This window comes from Pundamilia nyererei, unplaced genomic scaffold (genome assembly GCF_000239375.1).
Source record: "Pundamilia nyererei isolate P.nyererei 1_Seehausen unplaced genomic scaffold, PunNye1.0 scaffold00208, whole genome shotgun sequence".
Lineage (NCBI taxonomy): Eukaryota > Metazoa > Chordata > Actinopteri > Cichliformes > Cichlidae > Pundamilia > Pundamilia nyererei.
This window is the reverse complement of record NW_005187609.1, coordinates 1051539-1065013: the sequence shown is the minus strand read 5'-3', so window position 1 is coordinate 1065013 and position 13475 is coordinate 1051539. Positions and strand designations below refer to the sequence as shown.

The following is a 13475-nucleotide window of genomic DNA, read 5'->3' as shown; positions in this document are numbered from 1 at the left end:
GTGTGTGTGTGGGTTTGGAGATGGTCTAAATGTGTATTTGTGTGTCTCTTGGCAGCACGGTGAGCAATGGCAGAAGAACACCTGCACCACGTGTGTGTGTGTGTGTGTGTGTGTGTGTGTGTGTGTGTGTGTGTGTGTGTGTGTGTGTGTGTGTGTGTGTGTTCTTTATTCTATTAATGCATTTTGTACATGGTCCATATAAGAAATAAATAAAAATGAAAAAGAAAAAATCAAGCCAGTCTAGGAGCACTCTGTCTGTCTGTCAAAGAACACACCTCAACATGTTTTGTTACCTTCCAGATATCTCAGAGTGCTGCTCATCTGCAGCTGTCACTTGTGCATAAGTGCATTTTATTAAACATGTTTTAATAGTTCCCCATACTGGTCCCATGAGCCTATCCTTTCAAACTTAAGAGACAGTTTGGAACATTTCCTCAATGCTCTGGGATCCTGGAGTGCACTCAGAGGAACTCATTCAGGGCACAGATACACTGTGTTGCCAAAGGTATTTGTTTGTCTGCCTTCACACGCATATGAACTTGAGTCACATCCCATTCTTAATCCACAGGGTTTAACATGATGGCGGCCCACCCTCTGCAGCTATAACAGCTCCCACTCTTCTGGGAAGCCTCACAGCTTTGCACTGTGTTTATGGGAATATTTGACTATTCTACCAGAAACACCTTTGTGAGCTACTGATGAGGACGAGAAGGTCTGGCTCACAGTCTCCACCCTAATTCATCCCAAAGCTGTTCTGTTGTTGAGGTCAGGGCTCTGTGCAGGCCAGTCAAGTTCTTCCACATCAAACTCATGTCTTTATGGACCTTGCTTTGTTATAACACCACTAACAGCTGACTCTGGAGTATTCAGTAGCAAGGAAATTTCATGACTGGACTTGTTGCACAGGTGGCATCCTATCACGGTACCACGCTGGAATTCCCTGAGCGTGAGCCATTCTTTCACAAATGTTTGTAGAAATAGTCTGTGGCCCTGAAAGTGATTGAAAGTTGGATGGGTGAGTGAATACTTTGGCAGTACAGTGTACCATTATGTGAACAGTGTTGTAAGAAATGTGATGTTATGGTTAGATCTTTAGTTCTTGTGTATTGTGCACAGAACTGTGACCACTTGCATACACGCATCTACACTGCTAATCCCAGCTGTGTCTACAGTGTGACAGTATTTTCCTTTGTCTCCCCCTGTTTTTATTGCAGTATAGGAGAGAGTGCTGTAGGTACCAAGCAAAGCTGCCATGTCGGTGACTGTTCACGAAAATCGGAAATCCCGCACTAGCACAGGCTCCATGAACATCTCATTGTTCCACAAGCCTTCACATCCCGACAGTGTCCTGACTCATTTGAACACCATGAGAAAACAATGCATGTTTACTGATGTCACTCTGTGGGCCGGCGATCGCTCTTTCCCATGCCACAGGTAAACTCACGCTGGCAGTGTCTTTTTCGATGACCCCTTTTGTTTGTTTTCTAACTTGTGACTTTCACTCTGGCTCATCTGCTTTCGTGTTCTGCAGGGCTGTCCTGGCAGCATGTAGTCGTTACTTTGAAGCCATGTTTAGCGGAGGGCTGCGAGAAAGCCTGGACACTGACGTCAATTTCAGAGACAGTATACACCCCGAGGTACTACTCTGAATTTCTCTTTGAACAGTCAGGTTAGCGTGTTCTGGTGGCTCCTTGTTTTTTGTTCTTTTCATTAAAAAAACAAACAAACATATCTATATATAATCTTATATAGCTCTACCTCAGCACTCAAAGCACTTGCCTCATTCACCCATTCACACAAACACTATTTTTCTCTGCTTTTCCTGCACAAGTGCTTTCTATCTAACATTCACCCACATTCATACTGTGATGGATGCATCTGAGAGCAACTTGGGGTTAGTACCATGCCCAAGGATATTTAGCACACAGACTGGAGGAGCCAGGGATCGAGCCACCAACTTCCCACTTAGTAGATAACTTGCCCTACCTCCTGAGCTGCATCCAATAAAATGAACCTGAAGTCTGATGCTATTTCATTTTGTATGCCTTAAAGTTTAATCTTCAGAGGACAGGAAATATAAGTGAAAAGAAATATACATGTAAAGAGTTGAGGACAGAGAGGGTTGAACCACTTCATAGCAGGTCCTTTTTCTCTCACATTAAAGAAATCAGAAGGACAGCAGGCTTTCATCTGCACAACATGGTCAGAATCATGAGGGATCTCATAACCTCTTCTGCCACCTCACTGTGGACTGGCTCATTCCTTACTACTGGGCTGCTCTGAAAGCTTTTAGTGGCGCGGGGATGAGAAGGAGGGATCGTCTGTCTCCCATATTAGCTGGTCTTCACTGGCTCCTCAAGTCCAGAATTCACATTAAATTTCTTCCTCTTGCAAACCAATTTTGCAAGAGGAAGTGATCGGGGTTCATCATGTGTCACAGACCTTATAGTATCCTGATATCCCAGCAGAGCTTTGCTCTCAGACTGCAGGTTTACTTGTTTTTAGTTTCTAAAAGTGGAATGGGAGGCATGTCCTTCAGCTGTCAGGTATCGGCTGTCATCCTGTTTAGGTAATGAATTACAAGGACAATCTGAAGCCGATTTGGCTCAGGTGACACTGAAAAATTATTGTTACTCCAATTTATTAGGATTTAGTTTAGGAAGATTTCTAACTAGGATCAAAGTGTCTTTTCCAATGGAGACCTGGCTGAGGTTGCAGGCTCGCATTAAATGCTGCATGTATAGCACACATATGCAAACAGCCACAATACAAACTGCCTGCTTCCTCTTTTCTTCCATTCTTTGATCTCTTAAAATTCACCAGTACACGTGCCCACGTTTAGTGTGTTTTGGTCTTAGGCAGTGTATCACGCTGTTATATGTCCTGTAATGTGCATGGCTAATTTTCCAATGGCCTACTTGGCTAGGTCCTGGAGCTTCTGTTGGACTTTGCCTACTCTTCCCGAGTGATCATAAATGAGGAGAACGCAGAGTCGTTGTTGGAGGCTGGCGACATGCTGCAGTTCCACGATATTCGGGATGCAGCAGCAGAGTTCTTAGAAAAAAACCTGCACGCGTCCAACTGCTTGGGAATGATGCTGTTATCAGATGCTCATCAGTGTAAAAGGCTGTACGAGCTGTCGTGGAGGATGTGTCTGGTGCACTATGAGACGGTAAAGATGACTATTCTTGTTTTCTCTAAGTTTATTAAAAAATACTGAGTGAACAAATGAACATATGTTTCAGATTTGTGGGGGGATTGATCCTGTGGAATATTTTAATAATCTGAGATTGTCACAATCAGGTAGTAGGAACTCAAGCGCAGAGCGGTTAGACGTCTCCAAAAGCAGTTTATTTACAGCACTAGTGCACGATGTATACAGTGAAGGGAAATCCAGGGAATCACGGGGAAGCTCTCTCACACTCGCTCACGTCTTCTTGCCCAAACTCACACGTTCACACGGCAGGGAGGAAAGTCTCTGTAGCAGAAGAAAGGGAAGTCACTCACAAAGCACAGGTTCACAGGAGCTGGGAGAATCACTAACGTGCAATCATCCAGCGACGAGAGGATCTGTGTTCCAGCCTCAAATATTGCTCCTAGGTGATGACAGCTGATTGTTGTCAGGTGTGAGGGCCAAGGGCGGAGCCCACAGTGAGCTCCGCCCAGGCAGAGAGGGAGAGAGAGAACCAAACAACACATGAAGCCTCGTGGGGCCGGCCGGGCAGGCACGGAGACCACGACAGAGATGGAGGATTTGTGGTTTTCATGCACTATAAACCAGAATGATCAAAATGGAAACGAAGGCTTAAAAGGTTTTACTTTATTCAACAAAGGAAAGTTTCCTTTTTTGAATAAAGTGTGTGTTTGTGTGAGAGAGCGTGTATGTTGCATATAACATAAGTATTTGTGCTTTCAGGTGAGAGAGTCTGAGGATTTCTACAGTCTGTCCAAAGACCAGCTGCTGGAGCTGATTCTGAGTGACGAGCTGGAGATAGAAGATGAACAGGTGAGTGTCGTCACTCGCGGGGACTCTCCTGTGTCTGTGGCGTGTTTTTTCAGAGCGTACTGATTTGTGTTTGGAAGTGATTTTTCATCCAAATACCAACCAAACCGCAGAATGCTCCTCGTACAGTGTTGGAAGCCATAAATTGATGTTGGCTGGTAATTCGACTCATGGCAGGTTGTGTTTAACTCTGTGATGCGGTGGGTTCGATACGACTTGGAGGGTCGGCGTCTTCATTTGCCAGAGCTGCTGACAGGCATAAGGTTGGCTCTGCTGCCCTCGGAGTGTCTGCTGGAGGCTGTAGCCTGTGAGGAGCTGATTATGGCTGACAAGAGGAGCAGGTAGGCTCATAAGACCAAGACCATGTAAACTTTGTGTCTTCTCTTTGTTTCATCTCACATTTAAGCTTTCGCATTCAATACTAGCTTTTCATATGAGGTGGGTCTGATTGAGTGAAAAGTGTTACAGGCCAAGAAGTTTCTTAGGCTTAAAAGGTAATAAAGATGTAAAAGAGGAGCCGACCACAAAAAATGAATGGAAGAGAGAAGACGATGGTTAATAACAATTAATGCAATAGTGGCATACACACAAGTGAGTAGAGGAAAGGAGTGAAAGGAGGTAGACTACATCATGGGGAGTCCCTCAGCAGTGTAGCTAAAGCATCTTCCCAGGGTCCGTTGATCCTGCCCTAATCGTTGGCTCTATCAGAAACAGAGTTTGAAGCCCAATCTTAAAACCGGGTTCGTGCACAGTTTTAAAATGATATTACTTTTCCATCACTTGAATACAAATTTTCTGAAATGTCTTCAAGTCCAAGCCAAAATCTTTTTTGAAAGATATTACACAGCTGAGCCCGAGCAGCTTCGCTGTGACTGTGACTCGATCATCACAGATCTGTGACACCCTGTGAGCTGGTGCCATGGACCAGCTGAACCCAGCTTCAATCAAAAATGGTGTTTCTCAAAAGTGACAGCAAATACTCTACCTTAGAATGAACCAAGAATGTCACCGATTCCTGCTTTTATTTAGTTATTCATTCAAACTGTATTTGATGGGGCGATACAGTTTAATATAGTTCTGATGCAGAGCATGAAACGGATGTCCTGCAGGGTGATTCCAGGTATCACAACCTGTCTGCATACAGGCTTCTACATCGATCAAGCAAAAACAAAACATGTCAGTATCACTTACATGAAACCACAGAGCAGATCATGTCGGACTCCATGACAAGACTTGCTTGGATATCGATTCCCATGTATCAGTTCAGTTTCCTTTTGTGTTATCTTTTTTTTGTTATTGTTACTATTTATATTTTTCAAATATTATTAACATATTCTTGAGAAATTATAGGAGTGTGAATTTAAACAGAAATCCGCTAGCAGCTGTGGTTTTGACAGACTCGCCACGCTTTCAGTAAGGATCAGCTGATGTGCTGACTGTCCTGCAGGTCCATAGTAGAAGAGGCAATGCAGTGTAAGAAGAAAATCCTTCAGAATGATGGAGTAGTGACGAGTCCTTGTGCCCGACCACGCAAGGCAGGACATACGCTACTTATACTCGGAGGCCAAACCTTCATGTGTGACAAGATATATCAGGTAAAAGGACCTTTCTGCTTGTGTGGTGTGATTTCATGTAATGCACTGTCAGTGTCACTTCTCTCAGGCTGATGTGAGTTGAACTGCTATGTTATTAACATGACATTTAACGGCTCTTTCATTTTAAGCTTACACCTATAGATCTACTAATTCCTCCAGTATTTAATTGTTCTCCTGTGTAAAACATCTCTCCTGTCTCTGCTGTGATCTTCTCCATCTCAACCCCGACACAGTCGGGTTTTCACAACCAAAACTCTCCTTGCTGATTGAGTTTAATCTCAGCACAATGACTAATACTAATTTAATATATCAGTGGGGAAATGACATAAAAATTCCATTGATTGGTGAGTCATGAGGATTAACCTCATAATACATCGACACAACCCCGTCTTCGTGTCCTTTGTGAACATGGAAACAAATTCAGAGTGAATTTTAACTCCGCTTTATTTAATTCACCAGTTCATCTTTATGTATTTCTCATCCTCTGTCTCATTTTATGTTGACTGCAACAACTGGGCCACTTCTGATGTTCACATATTTATGTCAAATCTATAGGTTGATCATAAAGCCAAGGAGATCATACCGAAGGCAGACCTTCCCAGCCCTAGAAAGGAGTTCAGTGCCTGCGCCATTGGTTGTAAGGTTTATGTGACAGGAGGTCGAGGATCAGAGAATGGAGTGTCTAAAGACGTCTGGATCTATGACACTGTCCATGAAGAGTGGTCTAAAGGAGCACCCATGCTAATAGCCAGGTATGCTGTTTGTTGCTTTATAGGAAATGCTGGATCAGAGCAAACGGCAATGTAGTAGTACTGTCCAATTTCTAGGGTAGTTTTGCAGTTAAATTTGCAGTGTAAATGGACATTTATTGGTCTAAATGTGTTGCCCAAAGCAAAGTGAGATTCTAGAGTTCTATATATTGTACTTGGCAATTGTTTAACAATAAGAAATTATCACAAAACAGACGTTGCTCTTGCCACTGAACCAGAAATCGCTTAGAAGGCAATTTTTCCTGCTGCAACGTTTATCTTTGTGAATCTGTGCTTCAGACTACGTTTCATTCACTTCACCCTATTATGTTTGAAAGGATTAAGAAGTGTTAGCATGACTGTAAACATGGCAGATATGTCATGAACTGTGGCAAATGCCAAGGCTTTCTAAGGAGCTGCAGGATAAAATGAGTTTTGGATGCAACTGAGATTAGTTCAAGTGCCACTGGTAGAAGTATAGTTTGTGTGGATAGACGCTGTGTATAGAAAAGTGTTTAAACTTACTTTAGCCATATAGTGGATTGCATTACAAAGTGCACCATCGCAAACCCATCACTGACAGAAGTTCACACAACATGCTGCTTCCCTTCCACAGGTTTGGCCATGGTTCAGCTGAGCTGGAGAACAGTCTGTATGTTGTTGGAGGGCATACAGCCATAGCTGGTGTCTTCCCTGCTTCACCATCTGTCTCTCTGAAACAGGTCTGAAAAGCAATGACTTCTACCTAAAGCACAAATAAACAATTATTTATTTGTAACTGACAAGTGCAGAATTTATTTATTTTTGACAATTTACGTATATTTATGTACAGTTTATTTGTTCTGTAAATTTCATAGCCAGCCACAAAAGCATATATGCATTGACTTTGAACTGGCAGGAAGTTACAGAAAGTGGTACTTTGCACAAAAGTGCATTCTCTGTTAAAGTCTTACAGAATAGTTAAATTATAATAATAAATGACAGAGAGAAAATTGCACCTCGACAGGTGTTTAAAATAAAGCTTTATAGGCAATGTAAACATGTTTTATTGGGCAGGGTGGAGCGCAGGGTTAGGTGTATAGCAGGTCGTCCGTAACACTCCTGCCAAGTTTAAAGACTGTCTGTCAAGAAGAGTGAAGAACAGCTTTACCATGTGCAGAGATTTCGCTGATGCTTGACCAGCAGCTCAGTTTGCATTTTACTGTTTTATGATCAAACTTTACAGGGACATGAAACTAAAGTGTTAAGTGTATCAAACGTCTTCACCAGGTGGAGCGGTATGACCCTCTCAATAACAAATGGACCATGATGGCTCCACTAAGAGATGGCGTCAGTAACGCTGCTGTGGTCTCTGCCAAACTCAAACTCTTTGTTTTTGGGGGGACCACCATACACAGAGACAAAGCCTCCAAGGTTGGTGCTCTTTGTTACTTACCTGCCTCTCTGAAGCATCTCTACCAATACTGTATGAATTTTATTGATTATACTTTTCTTTGAAAGACCAGTTATTGTTCTTTGTTTCAGTCATTGTGTAATAAAGATGTAAAAGAACAATACTACATTTAGTGTGAGTGTTGTGCTGTCGGCGATGGCACTGTAGCTGTATAATTCCCTGCTTGCTATTTTGTAGGTCCAGTGTTACGACCCCGTAGGAAACCGCTGGAACATCGCGGCCGAGTGCCCTCAGCCCTGGCGCTACACGGCAGCTGCTGTCTTGGGAAGCCAGATCTTTATCATGGGCGGCGACACAGAATTCACAGCTGCCTCTGCTTATCGCTTTGACTGTGAAGCCAATCAGTGGACTCGAGTGGGCGACATGACGTCCAAACGGATGAGCTGCCATGCCGTGGCCTCGGGAAATAAGCTTTATGTGGTTGGAGGTTATTTTGGGACGCAGCGGTGTAAAACTCTGGACTGTTACGATCCCACGTCAGATAGTTGGAACTCCATCACCACTGTACCTTATTCACTGATCCCCACTGCCTTTGTCAGCACATGGAAACACCTGCCTGCCTAACTGAGGTACCAGGAGACACTCATCCCAGGTATGTTGAGGAATGTCTCAGTATGCCACACAAGTCACTGTCTGTTACAGCAATCCACATTTGTTAACGTCAAAGTTACACTTCATAACTTCTTCACTGTGTGTGGTTTTTATCACAACTCGGGCTTTTCAGTCATAAACATACTATTCACCGCTAGAATGTTACTTAGTCCTCCCACAGCTAACCTGAATTGCCTTCAGGCTAGCTGAAAGTCCCTCTTCCCAGGTTTTGCTTCTGCAGCTGCCAAAGCCACAGGCCAGTCCTCCAACACCCATCTGCTACCTCAGGAGACCCTTGAGGTCTACCAAGCCTGGGAAGCCCATACCAGCCTCATTTATTCCTTCACTGGCACTGGCCACTAGTGGGTCTGTAGGTTACCACCACGACAGGCACAAATGATCATATGGCTTTAGCTCTTGCCCACTGGTTTGATAGTGGAGGTCCTGAAAATGGCCATTTGGACCCCATGTCCCCAACTGCCCCCAGTATGCAAGAGAAATCCAAAAAGACCTCACAGACAGGACCTCTGTTATTCACTTGGGTACCTGTTCTGTTTAGCAGCCTTCCCTGTTCAACTCACCACTAAGTTGTGATTAGTTTATACAATTGCGTTTTATTTAGTTGGTGCCACTTCACAACAACTGTCCCCTCGAGCTTCTTTATATTGCAGGCTATAGACCTTAAACAAGAAGAGAAAAAAATGTAACTTCCATATTTTACAGCACTGCTTCTTTCCTCACCCAAGTCCCAATATTATCGCTGACCTTTAGCCTAAGGTTCTGTGCTACCAGGCATATTTCTGAGCAAACCTCAAGCTCAAACCCCTGCTTAGCACAGAAGTGTAATAACACAGCAGACTCTGGTTTAGACTTTGCTGTTGCTCCAGTTTCTGCATGGGCTCCAGCTCTATCATTACCCACCTGAGCACAGAGGTCTCCCAGGAGTGGAGCGCCAAGGTGGAACCTCTTCCACGATCCCTGTCAAAGACTCCAACAAGTCAGTATTCTGAGAAGCTGTTCAGAGCCCTGCTCTCTCTAACTCATAGATGTTATTTTATATGTTGTAAGAATGTTGGTGGTGGCTGCAGCTCAGGAGGTAGATCATCTACTAATTGGAAGGTTGGTGGTTCAATCCCTGGCTGCTCCAGTCTGCATGCCAAATCCTTGGGCAAGAGCTCAGTGTGTGAGCGTTAGATAGAAAACAATGATAACGACTGTAGTGCACCAATGTATGTTCCCCAACCTTGAATCAGTCTGGAAGAAACTTTATGACGCGCAAATACTTACAGGTTACATATATTTAAAAAGAACAAAAACAAAGAAAAACTGCAGTGTTATGTGTACATTATGTGTACGTTTTTGTAAATACATTTTTCAGTTATTGGGGATGACAGGAATGTGATGATGTCATGTGTGAACAAGTGCTGATCAAAGTGACAGTAACTGACTATTTTGTCATACAATGAATCCGTGTTTTGTTATTCATCTCTTTGCTGTTTATGAGCAGCTGTTTTGCTTTCTCACTAAATACAGTGATGTAATGAAGATAAAAAGATTTATGATAAATGAACACGCATGTGTGAATTTTCATACATGAGCAAAGCGAAGAAGCGCCACAGGCCAGAGTATAATGGTGGCAGTACTAATATTGTTAAAAAATCAACTAAGTAAACAGGAAATGTAATGTTACCAAAACATTACAAACATTTGTAGATTAAAATCGTGTCCATTTTTTTTAATAGAGTTATGTGGGAGAAATGATTTCCTGTATCTGTCCTTATAGCAGCCGCACTGATTCAGCGTGTTAGAGGTGATGTGTGTCCTGTTTGTGGTCCATAACAGCCAACACAGAGCCAGCCTTCCTCATCATTTATTATCCTGATCACTTGTTGGTTTCACCAGCTCTGATGCTGCTGCTGCCCCTGCACACCACAGCAGAGGACACTGTGCTCACCACAACCCACTGACAGGAAATCGCCAACACTATGCTGCACGTGTAGAAGGATGTTAGGAAACGGAGGCGGCTCATCCCTTTCTTGTATCCAGCCTCTGTGTTAGTTTTCCACTTGAGCCTCTCGGGACGTACACGGGGAGTGGATAGCTGTCCTCGATCACCATCTCCCTGGCCTTATTCAGGTTTAGAGGCACATGATTTTTCCCAGACCATTAAAGCACTACTGATCTGCCCTCCATCTCCCACCCATCACTTATACAGTTGGCTGTATAGGCCTCTGAGTGATGTTTCAGTTCACACTGCAGTTTGGTCACAGTCCTGCTCCAGCCTCACTGCTGTTGTCTTCTTTGCCTGCAGGTGTCGACGCTGCCCCTCACATCAGTTTACAGTCGCACTGTTTCACTCAGGGTTGTAGAGAGTTAATCTAAGCGCAGTTTATTTAGATTGTTATCAAATAAATCATTGTTTGCATTGCTGGTCATAATAAGAGTGATGACAGCAGTTATATATCTAAGATGATGCTGTGTAATCGTTGAACAGCTGTGAATGACAATGACACCAGCCAGCAGGCTCCACACAACATTATGGTGGTGGTGTTAATGATGGTGAGGTTCCCATAATAATAATAATAATAATAATAATAATAATAATAATAATAGCAGCATCAGCAATGTCTGTGTATACATGGAACCACATTAAAAGCAGCAGAACACAGTAGTGGCAAATATCACACAGATGAATATTTTTCTCTAATCATAAACTGATGGGCAACTTTTTAACGTTTTCTTGAATATGAAGTTAATAGTTTTGTTGCCTTCATGTTTTATTTCTGTTCTTTTCTTCCAGGAGGAGAAACTCTGAGAGTGGCCGAAGCGCCACACAGACCAAGCTTTCTGAAGACGAAGCAGCGTGTCACACACTCTGAAACATTGTGAGTGGTGTGGTTAAAACCCCCCACAGTGCACCACTCAGGTCTGAACACAGACAATTACAGTGCTTCCTGATGACATACAAACACAGGGACTGTGTGTGTGCGTGTGTTTCTTTAGTGTCTTATGAGTCAAACCATTCCAGTAAGAAATCAAACTAAGAGCTGCCATGTTTACTTAAGTCATTTTCCTCAGAAGTCCAGCAAAATGAAATGAAAGCAAAGAATATGTTCACTGCAGTATTGAATAGTCAATGATGTGATGGAGGTTTCTGGCTTTTGCAGTGCTAGGTTTTATTTGTTCATTTTTTTTTTTTTTTTCGTAAGAGATTTTCCAGTTCATACAGAAACAGGTGCAGCGCAGGCCGAGTTTAGCCTGAATTATCCGGTGGTAAAGAATCATTTGCTAAAATGAAGTTGAATTACTCATGCTACTTTCTAAAAGTCCTCGTTGATGTCACAGCATTAGCAGCTCTCCACACACGATCTATTTATTCACCTCTGCAGCAGTGCAGCTCGTCACCAGAGGATGTGGACATGACTGCACAGCAAGCAGCCTGTGTGGCAGACTGTACAGAGCTGTGACGTCAAAGCGATTTACTCAGCACCAAGAAAATAAGCATCAAAGATCTACTTTTTGGGCTTGGATTCAGCTCTGATGGACACCTGGTTGATTAGCATTTCAGAGTGCATTTGCAGTCCTCTGTATTTCCAATGACATGATTACATTATGAATGAATGTGTGCAGCTGAGCAAGTTTTCCGTGGTTTGAAATCTGAGAAGCACAGCGGCCTTGTTGAGTATGTCCTGCAGACACGCTCAGTGCCATTCAAACACTGCTCTGTATTTTCTCTGTAGCACCTAAAGACTTTTAATCTTCAACAGTGAGTTCGTGTGCGTGAGTGTGTGAATGAGTGATCAGTGTACAGTGTTTCCCCGTGCTCAAACTAACACAACAAATGAATGAACACGGTTTGTGGCGCACACAGTTGCACCGCCGTTGCTATGTTGTACTGGCTCTGTCAGTGTACAGTGTTTACTAATGTCGGGAGCGTCTTTGCACTCGTCCTCTCTACAACTGTTCATGACGACCTTGGATGGACCCTTCTGAGCTGCATTTGCTTGTTTTCCCAAGTTGGAATTAAACTGTATCTCAGAAGAAAGACTGAAGCATGCACCAGTGAATCTGGGAAATCTGAGGATGAACATGTTTCTTAAAGTGAGGTTTTCCAGATGATTTTGAAAAAAATTTTTTAAGTGTGGTGCTGTCATGTTTTTACTGGTGATAATAAACACTGACTTACTTTTTAAACTGCACTGAGCTTTTGAACGTGCAGACGAGGATGACTGGTTTGTCTCTGTCGCTTTTAACACGTCGGGTGTCAGAAAAGGTGAATCTTTCCATCCCAGTATACACTGCATCCTTGACTAATGTGCACAGTAAAACACTTACTAGTGAACTCAGTTACAGGTAGACTGATTGTGTTTTCTGCAGGTACAGAGCAGGGACACTGATTCTGGTTGATTTAAAAACCTCTCACCTGCACAGAGTACCGCAAAGACGGCCATGAAGTCACAGGACAGCCCGTGCTTGCACTCCGACTAAATGACTAAATAAACCACAGCAGTGTTTTCAAATTCACATTTAGCTAGTTTTACAGTTAAAGGCACACGAGCCAAGGATCAAATGACTTCTGAGTGCGTGTGACGTGCACACTCGTGCCAATACTAGATTTATCCTTGAAGTCAAAGAGTCACTCTTCCAGTGTCCTCAACAAAAATGAAAAAGTTAATTTGGGTCAGCACAGTCATTTTTCTGCCCTCCTCCCAAATGTACTTCCTATCGATGGAGTGAGAAAAGTGCCTCCCATGGTCATCTAATTGCCTTCTAAATCTAATTGTTTTCATCACTCAGTCATCTTCTATGTGATCTAGAAGAAGTGCACCAATAATTATTACAAGGATATTTGCTTTCGGTACGCTCAGTTCAGCTGAGGTGTTTAAAAAGGTTTGTGTCTTTGCAGCAAAGTGAAAATGCTGAATGACCTCCTCCAAATGTGATTCCATCATTTTTGCCAGGACTGGTATTGCTGCTTAAAGAAAAACACAAAGTGTTGGTTTAATCAAACCAGCTGCTAACGCCTGTTAGCCACTGGAAAGTGTCTGGATCTGTATCTCTCTCATTAAATTTTTTTTTTTTTT

At 43.0% G+C, this 13475-nt stretch overlaps 1 protein-coding gene across 6 annotated transcripts in view; it reads left to right on the top strand.

Annotated features, from left to right (window-relative positions):
• enc2 (ectodermal-neural cortex 2) overlaps positions 1-12585 on the top strand; it is a 19359-nt gene extending 6774 nt beyond the window's left edge. For 5 of the 6 annotated variants that reach the window (XM_005747930.1, XM_005747928.2, XM_005747931.1 and 2 more), the window contains exons 3-13: positions 1215-1434; positions 1532-1637; positions 2927-3172; positions 3917-4006; positions 4181-4344; positions 5451-5598; positions 6154-6350; positions 6964-7069; positions 7617-7760; positions 7978-8392; positions 11192-12585. In XM_005747930.1, the coding sequence (XP_005747987.1) occupies positions 1253-1434; positions 1532-1637; positions 2927-3172; positions 3917-4006; positions 4181-4344; positions 5451-5598; positions 6154-6350; positions 6964-7069; positions 7617-7760; positions 7978-8364 (1770 nt within the window). In that variant the 5' untranslated portion in view covers positions 1215-1252 and the 3' untranslated portion in view covers positions 8365-8392; positions 11192-12585. The remainder of the gene's footprint in view (positions 1-1214; positions 1435-1531; positions 1638-2926; positions 3173-3916; positions 4007-4180; positions 4345-5450; positions 5599-6153; positions 6351-6963; positions 7070-7616; positions 7761-7977; positions 8393-11191) is intronic. The other variant, XM_005747932.1, reaches the window with a different exon arrangement.
• Positions 12586-13475: the final 890 nt, after the last annotated feature.